This window comes from Delphinus delphis, chromosome 20 (assembly GCF_949987515.2).
Source record: "Delphinus delphis chromosome 20, mDelDel1.2, whole genome shotgun sequence".
In the NCBI taxonomy this organism is placed as follows: domain Eukaryota; kingdom Metazoa; phylum Chordata; class Mammalia; order Artiodactyla; family Delphinidae; genus Delphinus; species Delphinus delphis.
Genome location: NC_082702.1, coordinates 49,831,127 through 49,843,132, shown reverse-complemented (window position 1 = coordinate 49,843,132; position 12,006 = coordinate 49,831,127). Strand labels below are relative to the sequence as shown.

General features: G+C 42.8%; 1 protein-coding gene across 4 annotated transcripts in view; it reads right to left on the bottom strand.

Moving 5' to 3' along the window:
• The window catches only part of WWOX (WW domain containing oxidoreductase), a 977,516-nt gene that overhangs the window by 687,432 nt on the left and 278,078 nt on the right, over nt 1–12,006 (bottom strand). For 2 of the 4 annotated variants that reach the window (XM_060000167.1, XM_060000168.1), the window contains exons 7-8: nt 7,587–7,772; nt 1,957–2,221 (exon numbers count right to left, since the gene is read on the bottom strand). In XM_060000167.1, the coding sequence (XP_059856150.1) occupies nt 1,957–2,221; nt 7,587–7,772 (451 nt within the window). Of the gene's footprint in view, nt 1–1,956; nt 2,222–4,320; nt 4,423–7,586; nt 7,773–12,006 lie in introns of those variants that run through there. The other 2 variants (XM_060000170.1, XM_060000169.1) reach the window with 2 other exon arrangements.

Sequence of the window (12,006 nt, the reverse complement as noted above, 5' to 3'; positions counted from 1 at the left end):
GACCAGATCCCGGTGTGGTGCACATTCAGTGGGGAGCTTCTCCTAACTTCCTGTGCTGCCCAGCTGTATGGTGACACTCCTGTCTCAGTTTCCAACTCCACGCTCTTGTCTTCCCGTTGGCTTGAGTCCCGACTATAGTTACCAGCCAAACAGCAATATTCTGTGATCCCAACTCAGTTGCCTGCCTGACATAATTTGCTGGCGCTTTCAGAAATCCTCGTTACGTCCAAGGAGCAGACAATCCAGCCTGACTCGGCTAAACACGTTTATGTGCTGTGTTCATGTTAACTATTAGACAATGATCCCCTCCCCAAGAAACAACCATTGACTCCACCTTTTACTTTCCCAGAACTAGTCTTCTTCTTCCTTCCCACCTGCCCTTGTGCAGGGTTTTTAAGCCCTGTGGTCCCATCGCAGAGTAAGAGTGGCTACCATTTTCCATCAACAAGCCCTCATCCACTGGAGACCACACCCAATGGGGACATGGTTTCACCACCCGCCATCACAGTCCTTGTAGTCACAGCCCCGCGATGATTGGGCTGTTGGTCTTGAAGGTACAGGGCCAGCAGAAAATGAGAAAGGATGCTGTCCACTCCTCACCCCCTGCATAAACTTGAACAACTCATCCATGGTACTGTCAATGGCACTGACACCAGTCCAGGCCCATATTCTCCCTTATCATCTCTACTGAAGGACCTAACTTAAGACAACGAGCGGAAATCATGGTCAAAGATGTCCTCGTGGAGAACCTACTCTCACGCAATCATGGACAGCCTGCCGATGGGGAAGCTTCAGAATCCTGGGACACACACGCTTTCTCATTTTCCACCGGCCTTGGCCTTGGAGAACTGCTCTCCAGAGACTCTCCCACTTCTTCTTTTCTTTAAGTAGTCACCTCTTGGATTAAGTCTATTTGCTTTGCATAACAACCATCTGGTTGATGAAGATTAAAAAAGCACGCACTTACTTTCTCCTAGGCAGGTCAAAAGATTTTCCTTGCAGTTTTAAAAGCCATCCACAAACATGAAGCTCAATGAGGGTGGGTGGGAAGGGCTGCAGGAGAAGGCAGCAGACTGTATTCAGAGGCTATGGGATCATTTGCCCAGAACATCAGAGGTCAATGACTTGACTTTTGTTACTCCTAAAAGCCAAGGTGTTTCTGAGGATTACATGGTAGGTTTGCTTAACTGGAACACTAGTGTCCACTAAATAGGAAAACATTTTTTAAAGGCCTGTGTTTTAGAAAAGTACCATAAACCAAATATGTTGTATAAAAATGTGCATTCTTCATTCTAATGACTTCCTCCTCAAACTTCTTTCAGGGAAGAAGTTTCCAGATACAGTTGTTACAGGACCATCAAAAACAGAAAGAACTTCACACTTACCTTTGCGAACATGTCCAAATCTAACCACAGTCGTGTGATTCACCCAAAAGGACTTACCTTTGGAGAAGTAAAGAATAAAGTGCACCTGTAGCCCAACAAAAGGATTCTCCAGGAAAGGTTTACACCCATTAAAAGAAGAATTTAGAACAACAGATACAGATTCTCAATGGAAACAAAGGAATCACATCTGCTAATAATTCAAAAGGCATGAATCCATGTCATTCACCTACTAACACAAAACACAGTTTTGAAGGACTGTGCTTACTGAACCAAAAAAAAAATCACATCGAAAGCAAACAGATCATCTCCATGAAGACGTTCAGCCACATATTAACACAATACTGAAAGAGCGCATCTTCTCTCTGGCCCTCCAAGACACCTCTAGAGAAACAGGTGCAATCTAAAGCCCACTGAAATGTGTCCAAGAGCCCTAAAGCCTGATGCTGTGATGATCAAAACCAGACTCATCCTCACAAGAGGTGAGAGGCGCAGAAAGCACGTGTGCCTGGGTTTCTCTAGGACCCTTTCCGTAAAGGCGCACTGGAGGTGTCTGCGGCGGCAGTTCACTTACCATGGACTTGGTGAAGGGTCTGGCCAAGGTGAAGAGCAGCGTGTACACCCACCAGCCTCGATGCAGGGAGGAGTACATCATGTTCCCGGGGTGCACCGCGTTCGACGTGACCCCACGCGGGGACAGGCGGCGGTGGAGTTCGCTGGAGAAGAGGATGTTACAGAGTTTGGACCGGTTGTAAGCCAGCATGGCCCAGTAGTCATTTTTCGATGGAGAAAGGCGGCTGAAGTCTAGTTTTCCAGAGGAATCATTAATATCTGTAAATCTTAAACAAACAAACAAACAAAAAGATATGAAACGGCCAGTCTCTGACTTCTTATATAGCGTTGTGTTTTTATTAGAAATCTGAGAAAAACTATGCAGAGATGATTGAAAACTCAATTGGGCAAACATCGAAACAAAGTCTCCTTAAAAATAGACAATGGGGATTTCACAATATAAACCATCGGGGTCCAAAGGCACACTTAATAAAGGCCCAAACTCATAAATGCAGCAGTCCCACTCCACCACCCCTGCCTCTAACATATATTTTTCAAAACCTTCAACAGGAAGTTCAAGGATAATTAAATTAAATGGAAAAACATCTTAAATAAAGGGCTGCTGCTTTTGGAAGCAGAAAGATATCGCATTCCTAACCTTTGACAGGGCTTCCCTGGGTTATTTTAGCCAATGCTTGCGTCCTGTATTATTTTCATTTGAGCATCCAAGTAAATATAGATGAGCCTTGCTGCCTCCAAGACTCTTTTGCAGATTAAAAATTAATGATTATAAAGGGGTTATAACCTTGGTGAGGTGCCACCAATAGTCTTCAACGTTTAAAAGATAAACGTAAACAAAGCCAAAAGAAGTTCTGGCAGAGCCGAACGTTTTTAAGTACATCCATGCCATGGACACACACAAATCAAAGCAAGTAGTTGATGTTTTATAATTGGGTCTGACGGAGTCGTTAAACACCAGCTGTTTGTTTCTTTCCTTTCTTTCTTTTTTTTTTTTTAAATAACAACAAAGTAGTGACTTCCCTAAAAAGCAAAAAAAAAAAAAAAAAAAAGATCATAACAGAAGGGATTTTCTAGACGACAGTCTCATCTTCATTAAGGACCCCTTGGAGTCTGCTTCATCAACTCTGGGCGTTTGCCCCGAGTAATAAGGGAGCACAACAAGGGCAATGGAGACAACCACTGTGGAAAAGGAAAGCAAAAGGTAAAGCGAAAATGATGGAATAATCTGGTTGTTCCTTAAAGGAGCAGTTCAGATGGAGCTATGACCAAGAAGAGAATCCCAGGGGCAGACGGAATTCATGTCTTAATGGAAATTAAATACCCCTTCTCCAGGACTCAGTCAGTGACATCCCATTTCCGGTGTTAAATCACCTTGCCGAGCCGAAGTCATCAACAAAGATCATGGCCAGAGACGCTGGCGTGGATAAGGCAGTGAGACTCCGAAAGGAATCACCGCTGCCTGTTTCCAAGTCCCCAGACCACAGGAAGAGCCCAGACTTCCGAGCTGAATCCTCTGAGGCAATGAAACTTAGCGGGAAATTTGAAAATTTATGGGAGCCTTTTTCTGGTTGTCATAACGACTGCCGGCGGGGGCCGCGGACAGGAGATGTCCTGCCACGCACTCGGAGCCTTGCTCAAGGAAGATGGCCCCACTGGACATTCAGGCAGATGAAAGCCTGTGTGTAATTATCTGAGCCTAGAGCCGAGCTGTGCTTTACACAGATGCACAGTTGTAACAGCCGCTGAATTTCCAGGAGCAGCGTGCCACAACCATGTAAATGAGGAATGAGCGCGCTTTGGAATTTTATGGGATTGGGTGGTGGGGAGGTGAGGCTTGACCTGAGGCTGGTGGCATTTGAGGCTGCAATGGCGCACACCTGGGCTCTCTGATAACTTACCTTCCCTGAAGTCCCGCCCAAGCACTGACATGTTGGAACATGCTCTTTTGCTTCACATTCACTTTTTTCCTTACATTACAGGTAAGCTAGCGCACTGAATTATAACATATGTATGCAGGGAAGTTATATTATCCATATTTCTTAATTTTATTTCAAAACAGTAATAAGGTGTTACAGAAGAGTTGTCACCAAAAAAAATAAGGACTGTTGAGTTGAGGATGCCATGATCTAAGGTATGGCCCAGAAGTTCTACCTGCTCTGAGTAGAAGAGAGCATCCAGGATTTAGACAGCATCTAACAGGTACGGGACGCAGGTAGCATCCTTCACTCACTCTTCTTTCCGCTTTCATCGGCTTTCTTGGCATCCTTTGTTTAGCCCAATCCAGCTCAGGTGTCACTTCTTCCAGGAAGCTCTCCCTAACTAACTCTTCCACTGCTTGCTGTCACAGTGATTTCTAGGGTGGCAGTGAGGGACAGACTGAAAGAAGCCACGCAGGGTAGATGGAAATTAAGTATCCACTTTCTGGGACCTGGTCCATGCTCTTCCTGTTGTTCAAGGACCTGCCACCCTGCAACGTTAGCAACAAAGCAAATCAGGCCACCTCTGTACCTTGTGCCTCTGTCCTTCCATACAGACTGCAAGTCATTTGTTCATTTGCTTCCAACCCTAGACTGTGAGTTCTCGGGAGGTGAGCTCCTTGAATGTTGCCTATGACACACAGTAGGGCCTAAATACGGGATTAGAGAACTGAAGTTCGATCGCGGGTTTGGAATTCCAAACTAAGAGCCAAGTTTCCTTTATTACAAAAAGCTTTGTTTTGAGCTTTGCTCAAAAGGAAAGTTTTCCCATTCTGTTCAGAGGCTTTATGTCCTTCATGAACACCTGCATGCAGCACTTTCTAATGTTTAGAAGGATTTCCCTGCTTTGGCTTTTAAGGACAATGCAGAAGTATCTCATGCCCTGGGGAACACTGGGTAGACTCAACCGCTAAGAGAAGGTATTCATTCCTAGTCCCCAACCTAGAAACAAGGCGAAAACAACAACAAAATCCACCGTGATGAGAAATGAGATGGAACCAGGTTGAAAGCAGGTTTCGAGATGGAGAAACAGCTACTAAACAGGAGGCCCGCCCTCTGCAAACAGCCCTCCCCCATAAGTGGACCCCTGAGTTCCTGACCTGCTGAGCTCCTGAGCGGCACACTCATTTTTAAGGCCTGATTAGCTGGTATTGACAGTCCTCCAGGGAGGAGAGAGGGTGGGCGAGCTTTCCGATTCCTCTGAGCCGGGGCCCGCTTCCTGAAAAATGACCGCGTTCACCTCTCACAGCTCAAGAGGCAGCAAAACAAATCTACAAAAGCTGCCTACCCTGTTTTCAAGTTGAAAAATTGACAAAGCTAAACAATAACGTCTTAATAGAGTTATCCTCCTACCAGGACACTCGAATGTTAGCATTTGCTCTCTGGACGTTAACATCTGCTGTTTGAGAGGACCTCTATCTTGTATTTCTCTATATACTGCTCCTTTATTTTTTTCTTTTAAACTGAGGATTTTTAAATAACCCAACTAAAATAATTAGGCTGGATTCTATGTAGACAAAAGCTAGTATGTTCAAAGAATAGGACTGAATTTGCATCAGAGGCTGCGTGTGTGTGTGTGTGTATGTGTGCCAACTTGGCACTCAACACAGCTGCAGCCATTTACAGCCCTTCAGCCAGCACTCCACTCTTTTCATTCCATTGTAATTGTTATCTGAAAAATTTTTTCACAGCAAGGAAGTTCTCATTTTCATATGATGGATTTCAATTCACTTGCTCCGGTTCCAGATAAGTAACTAAAATACAGGGAAGACTCGGGGAGGCTAATAAATATTTTGCCTTGGGGCAGTCTGCTATAATATTTTCTGCAAACATCGGACTTCATTTTTCCCCTAACAGGGGGTCCTGACTCCAAGGAAGAGATTCCGCCAAGGTTTATGGAGGTAATTAGATATCAACCCTTCCGTTTTACGACATGGTTTAGGGCTCTGGGTCCTTGAGCAGCAAGTGAGTGCTCTCCCAGGACTGCCCGCCCAGTATTCACACAGGCTCTGGGGTGCAACACAAGTGTAATAAACAAACCAGCTTGGGAGAATTAACATTTTGTACAAACACCCTTTAATGCGGGCAAGAGGTCACCGGGAAGTAGAAAACCAGTGCCCGTCGCCAGACAGGAGCGGGCCTGATAACACACACTTCAGGAAGACCTGGTCTGGAAACTACAATGGATCGAATTCAAGAGACCAGGGCCCTGCCTTCCGATCCATCTTTTAAATGAAATCAAGATTCAGATCTCCAAGGTAAGTGCGAATTACACTGCAGTTAAGGAGAGAACAAAGACGTCCCATGAAATACTTATTTGAGATCCAGATTTACAAAGGGAAGGAAGCAGCTGACAATTCCACAGAATCTCCCATTAAATACCAGCTCATTTAAACGTATCCCGTGGTGCCCTCCACATCTGGCAAACGACTGGGGCTGGCAGATTTATTTCCGGAGCTCTCTCCCCATCGCCCCCGCAGTAGCCTCCCTCACGCCTGAACAAGGCCACTCCACTTTCAGGAACCCGGTGTGATTTGCAAAGATAAGGATGTCCCGATTTTGTTACCACCTAATTACGAGATGTTTCATGTCTTTTAACGCAGGGGAGGATTATTACCGGCATTTTCCTTTCATTTCGGCCGTCATAAATTTCAAATGGTAAAAGTAAATCTATCTGCAGTGTGTCATTTCAACCATAAGCCCCTGTGTTTGGGAGTGATAAAGGGTTCAGACTAACCCTTGGCTGGTCTCTCTCTTCCAAGTCCCAGGGGTTACATTTTATGGAAGCATGATTTAAAAAAATAAGCTTCATTCTGGGTCACTAAAACATTTCAGGACTTAAGACGAAGAAGAGGGAGAAAAAAAACAGGCCCTTGCACATTATTTTTCTCCAGCTACTTTGGTAGGAGTGAAAGCTCCCAACCACACCAGGAAAATCTCCCTAACATGTATTAAATCTAGCCTCACCCGGCAAGTCCTTTATCTTCTCAGGGTACTTCTCTTTAGACAAAGTTGTTTATCCAGCTCTAGAAACAAAACATGCTGAAAATACGAGGAAATTTTCAACTGTCGTCTTCGTCGATTGAATATTCTCCTAATGGTAACAGAAAAGCAGCGCCATCTGATGTTTTAATTGAAATTTTGACCAAAAGAGTCGTGGCCAGATTTCTAATATGTTCTAACTACAGTACTTCCCTTTCTACAATTACACAGCTAGTGTCTGCATTGAATTCCCTAATTTCTCATTATAAAACAACTGGATTTCATCTTGCAGTTTTTAATTGCATTGTTTCTCCTGCTAGAATAACTGCACATTCTTCCTCGTGAGATGGTGAAGTTGGTGAATGACAAATCAATACAGGTCAGGAATTCAGATTTAATCAATTATTATTCCATCTCAAAGCAAAATCAATGAGGGACCTGAAGTATAGTTATAAAAACTATCTACCTTGCTGTCGACACTACCCCCAAATAATCACCCACCATCACGGGCACACACACAAAAAAAGACCTCGATAAATTCAGTAAGCCAGGTTGAGTACACACTTTCTGGAGCAGGACTAATGAAAATTATTTGCAAAAAGAGAGGCTGGGGGGACCATCAGCTGGTGTGAGGAAGCTGGTCACGTGAACAGAACGTCCAATTCTAACCCACCTATGGGACTCCGAGGAAACCACGACGACCCGGGCAGGCGCTGAGCGGCACAAGACGTCCTGGAGGAGCTGGACGAGGTAGAAGTGGCCCAGATGGTTCACCTGGAAGGTGGTCTCCAGGCCATCTTTCGTGAGGCTCCAGGGGAGAGCGAACACGGCTGCATTGCACACAAGCACGTGAAGTGACCTGAAAGAAAACATCCCACGTTGTACAGACAGAAACGCTCTAAAACCAAGGAGGATCCATGCTCCCCCCGGAATAACCAATTCTTCACTATCTTCAGGACTACAGACAGCTGGAAATGGGATGCCCTAGAAGGTCGCATCTGAGACCATTCTGCTCAGGAAGGGCTTGGATTCTAAGTGAGCAATTGTGCTGAGTTGCTGGGGACGAGGGGGTTCCTGGGATGCGGGACTTTCAGTGCCAAAACCGGGACCATACTGGGCAAGCTGGGATGAGTTGGTCACCCAGGTTGGAACACAGGTTCTACCGCCTAGTTGAATCTGTGCTTCCTTAGCTCATTCAGTTCTCAGCTTCGTTATCTATAAAATCGAAACAGCCCTTAAAGTAAGACATAAGGAATAAAGGAGAAAGTGTGCTGTGAAAAAGCCAACACCAGAACCAGCACTTACTAGGTATTAAGTAAAACATATCAAGGTGGAAATGCTCTGTCTAAAGAGATAGGCACAAACTGTTTGGATACATTCCTTTTGGAAGTCAAGTTAAATCTACATCTTAGAAGTCAGCTTGGGGAGAGTTAAGTGGAGGTCTGTTATATCTTCTCTTTGTTTGCACATATTTAATTTCATAATAAAAAATTTAAAAATAAAAGCCTTTCATGTGAATCAAAATCCTAAATCCTAATCAAGAAATTGTATTTGGAAGAAATCATCCTAAGGTACTAACGAGAACTGTATAAAGAAATATATTCAAGGCTATCCACAGTGTTTGTAATTGCAACATAACAGCAACACATTAGAAGTAAATTAAATGTACAACTGGGGAATCATTAAATGAATTGGAATATATGCATATGATAGAATACTATGCAGCCATGAAAATAACAAATCTATGGACTCTGTAAAGCATTCATGTTTAAAAACAATATATAATATTGTATGATCACACACACACACACACACACACACACATACACACACAATGCTAATGAAACATAGACAAAAATGTTAACAGTCATTGTCTCTAGGGGTGGATGGAACCCAAAGTGTCTTAAATTGTTTTCTTTCTGAGTTTATTCGTATTTATTTTTTCCATAATTAACATGTGCTGTCTTTATAATAAGAAAAAAATGCCATAAATAAATGCTTTGTAGGAAGAAAAAAAAGCGTTTCGGGGATTTAGTTAACACATGAAACGAGAGAAAAAGACACAGGGTACAGTTTTACAGGACCACTGCTTTAAGAGATAAAAGTTCAGTGTTTTGTCCCAGATTCAAGCAAATCACCAAATCCTCTGAGTTTCTGATTCTTGCTTGTAAAATAAGGGGCTGGAAACCGATGGTGTTCAGATTCCACACCAATGGCATGGAATATGTGGTATAGGAAACGAAATATTTCCTATCTTTCATTTTAAAAAACTTAGTGTTCTTTTCATAGAGACTTCTCATAGACCTATTACTATTGCAACAATCTGATTTTGTTCCATCCTTATGGAAAACTGTAGGTGAAGAATCTTGAGTTTTTAGAAAACAAATACTGGTGTGCAATAAAGAAAAGCCTATCTAAAAACTAAAATAATCTGTTATCTAAATAAAGTTTAAAAAAAGGCAAAAATTTGCAATCCTATAAAGAATCCATAGTTTCACTATGTAAACAGTGTTTACAAATCAACAAGAAAAACATATTCTGAGTCTAACAGAAATACTGACAATGATATTTTTTAAATTCATAAAACTTGATTATAAAATAACCAGCACAAGAGGTAATGTGTTCAACTCCACCAGTAGCAAAAGTTAAAATGAGATATTTTCTGCCTATTAAATTAGCAAGTTATTTATATTATCATATGTTTATTACCTTGTATAAAGCTGGTAAGACTATATATTCCTACCCCATGGATAGTAAGTTGGAAACATTTATCATGAGAATTAGAAATATCCACATTATTTCACCTGGTAATCCTGTTTCCAAGTAGTGGGTTACACAGGGGGCGGTGCAAAGGGCAGCAGCTCATACCTCTAGGGAGGAATAGTTTATCACTGATAATGTTCAGAACTGCCACTGCATGATGACTGGTTTTTTTTTTAATAAATTGGTTTTTTTTTAAATAAATTCATTTATTTATTTATTTTTGGCTGCATTGGGTCATCGTTGCTGCACGCTGGCTCTCTCCAGTTGCGGCAAGTGGGGACCACCCCTCACTGCGATGCACAGGCCTCTCATTGCGGGGGCTTCTCCTGCCGCGGGGCACGGGCCCTAGGTGCGCAGGCCTCAGTAGCTGTGGCACGCGGGCTCAGTAGCTGTGGCTCGCAGCCTCCAGAGCACAGGCTCAGCACTTGTGGCGCACGGGCCCAGCTGCTCCGCGGCATATGGGATCCTCCCGGAGCAGGGCTCGAACCCGTGCCTCCTGCACTGGCAGGCGGATTTTCAACCACTGTGCCAGCAGGGAAGTCCTTATTATTGGTTTTGAATTTTCTACAAACAATGCTCCCCCATTTTGCCCGTGCCTGGGGCAGACTATCCCTACAGCCACCTGCTACCCCCTTGATATGCCACTGCTTCTGTGGGGGATTAAATGGTGAACCCAAAAAATAGGTCCACTAGGAACCTGTGAATGGGACCTTATTTGTTAAAAGCATCTTTACAAATGTAATTAAGTTCAGGACCTTGAGAGGAGATCACGCTGGATTAAGGTAGAACTAAATCCAATTGACAAGTGTCCTTACAAAAGAAGAGAAGGGCAGAAGACACACAGAGAAGGCACTGTGAAGGCAGAGGCAGAGGCAGAGCCTGGAGAGGTGCATCTACAAACCAAGGGCTGTCAGAGTGCCCGCCTGCACCAGAAGCTAGTGAAGGGCGCCGAATGGACCCCTCCTCAGAAGGCACCAACCCTGCAGACGCCTTGATTTCAGACTTCTGGCTTCCAGAACTGTGACAGGCTGAATTTCTGTTGTTGTAAGCCACCAAATATGTGGTAATTTGTTACAGCAGCCCTAGCAAATTGATACAGTTTCCAAGATTCATTCCCACAGAGATCCTCAAAATTTACATAAAAGCTTATGCATAAGAATGAGTAATAATGATATATAAATGAGGTAGAATTATAAAATTGTATATGAACTAGAAGCAACTTAAAATCCAACAGAAGATAAGATAAATCAGCAAGGATTAAGTCAGAGGTTCCCCAATTTCTCAAATCAATTGAAAAAGGAGGAAATTAAGTGTTATGTGTGCGATTCATATCCCTTCCCAGCCACCCCCCCCCCGCCATGAAAAAGACTTTTATACGTACAGTCAGCAAGACAGGAAATACAGAAAAATGTTAGCTCTGGATGTGCAGGATATCACTAGGTTGCTTAGTTCTTTTTTTTTTTTTTTACTGTTTTTGTTATTTTCCAAATTTTCTATGTAAGCATGGATTTCTTAAAAAATTACTCAGATGGAATTCACAAAGCATACAATTTACGCTTTTGAAAGTGTGCACTTCGCTGGTTTTTAATACGTTCACAATTATACAAGCATCATCACATTTTAATTTTACAACATTTTCATATCCCCCAAAACAAGCCCTGTATCCATTAATAGTCACTAACCACTCCCATCCGCCAGACACCATTAATCCGCTTTCTATTTTCTAGATCTGCCTATTCTGGATATGTCATATAAATGGAATCACACAACATGTGGTCTTCTCGTGAACAACTTTTCTCACTACACTTAACGTTTCCAAGGTTCATCCATGTTGCAGCACGTATCAGTACTTTGTTGCTTTCTGTGGCCAAAAGCTATTCCACTGCATGGATACGTCACATTTCATTTAACCATTTGCCAGCTGATGGGCATTTCGTCTTTTTCCCACTTTTCGGCTATTAGAAATATTGCTGCTATGAATAGTCACTTACAAGTTATTATGGAGACATATGTTTTGATTTCTCTTGAGTATACAAGGAGAAGTGGAATTGCTGGGTCATATGGTTAATTCTATGCTTAACGTTTTGAGGGACTGCCAGACGGTTTTCCAAAGTGTGGCTGTACCATTTTACATTTCTACCAGCAATGTATTATGATCCCAATTTCTCCACATTCTTGCCAGTATTTGTCATTAAATCTGTCTTGGGTTGTTTGTTTGTCTGTTTAATTGTATCCACCTTAGTGAGTATGAAGTGGCGCCTCATTGTGATTTTGATGTGCATTTCCCTAATGACTAATGATGTTGAGCATTAGTATTTATTGGCAATTTA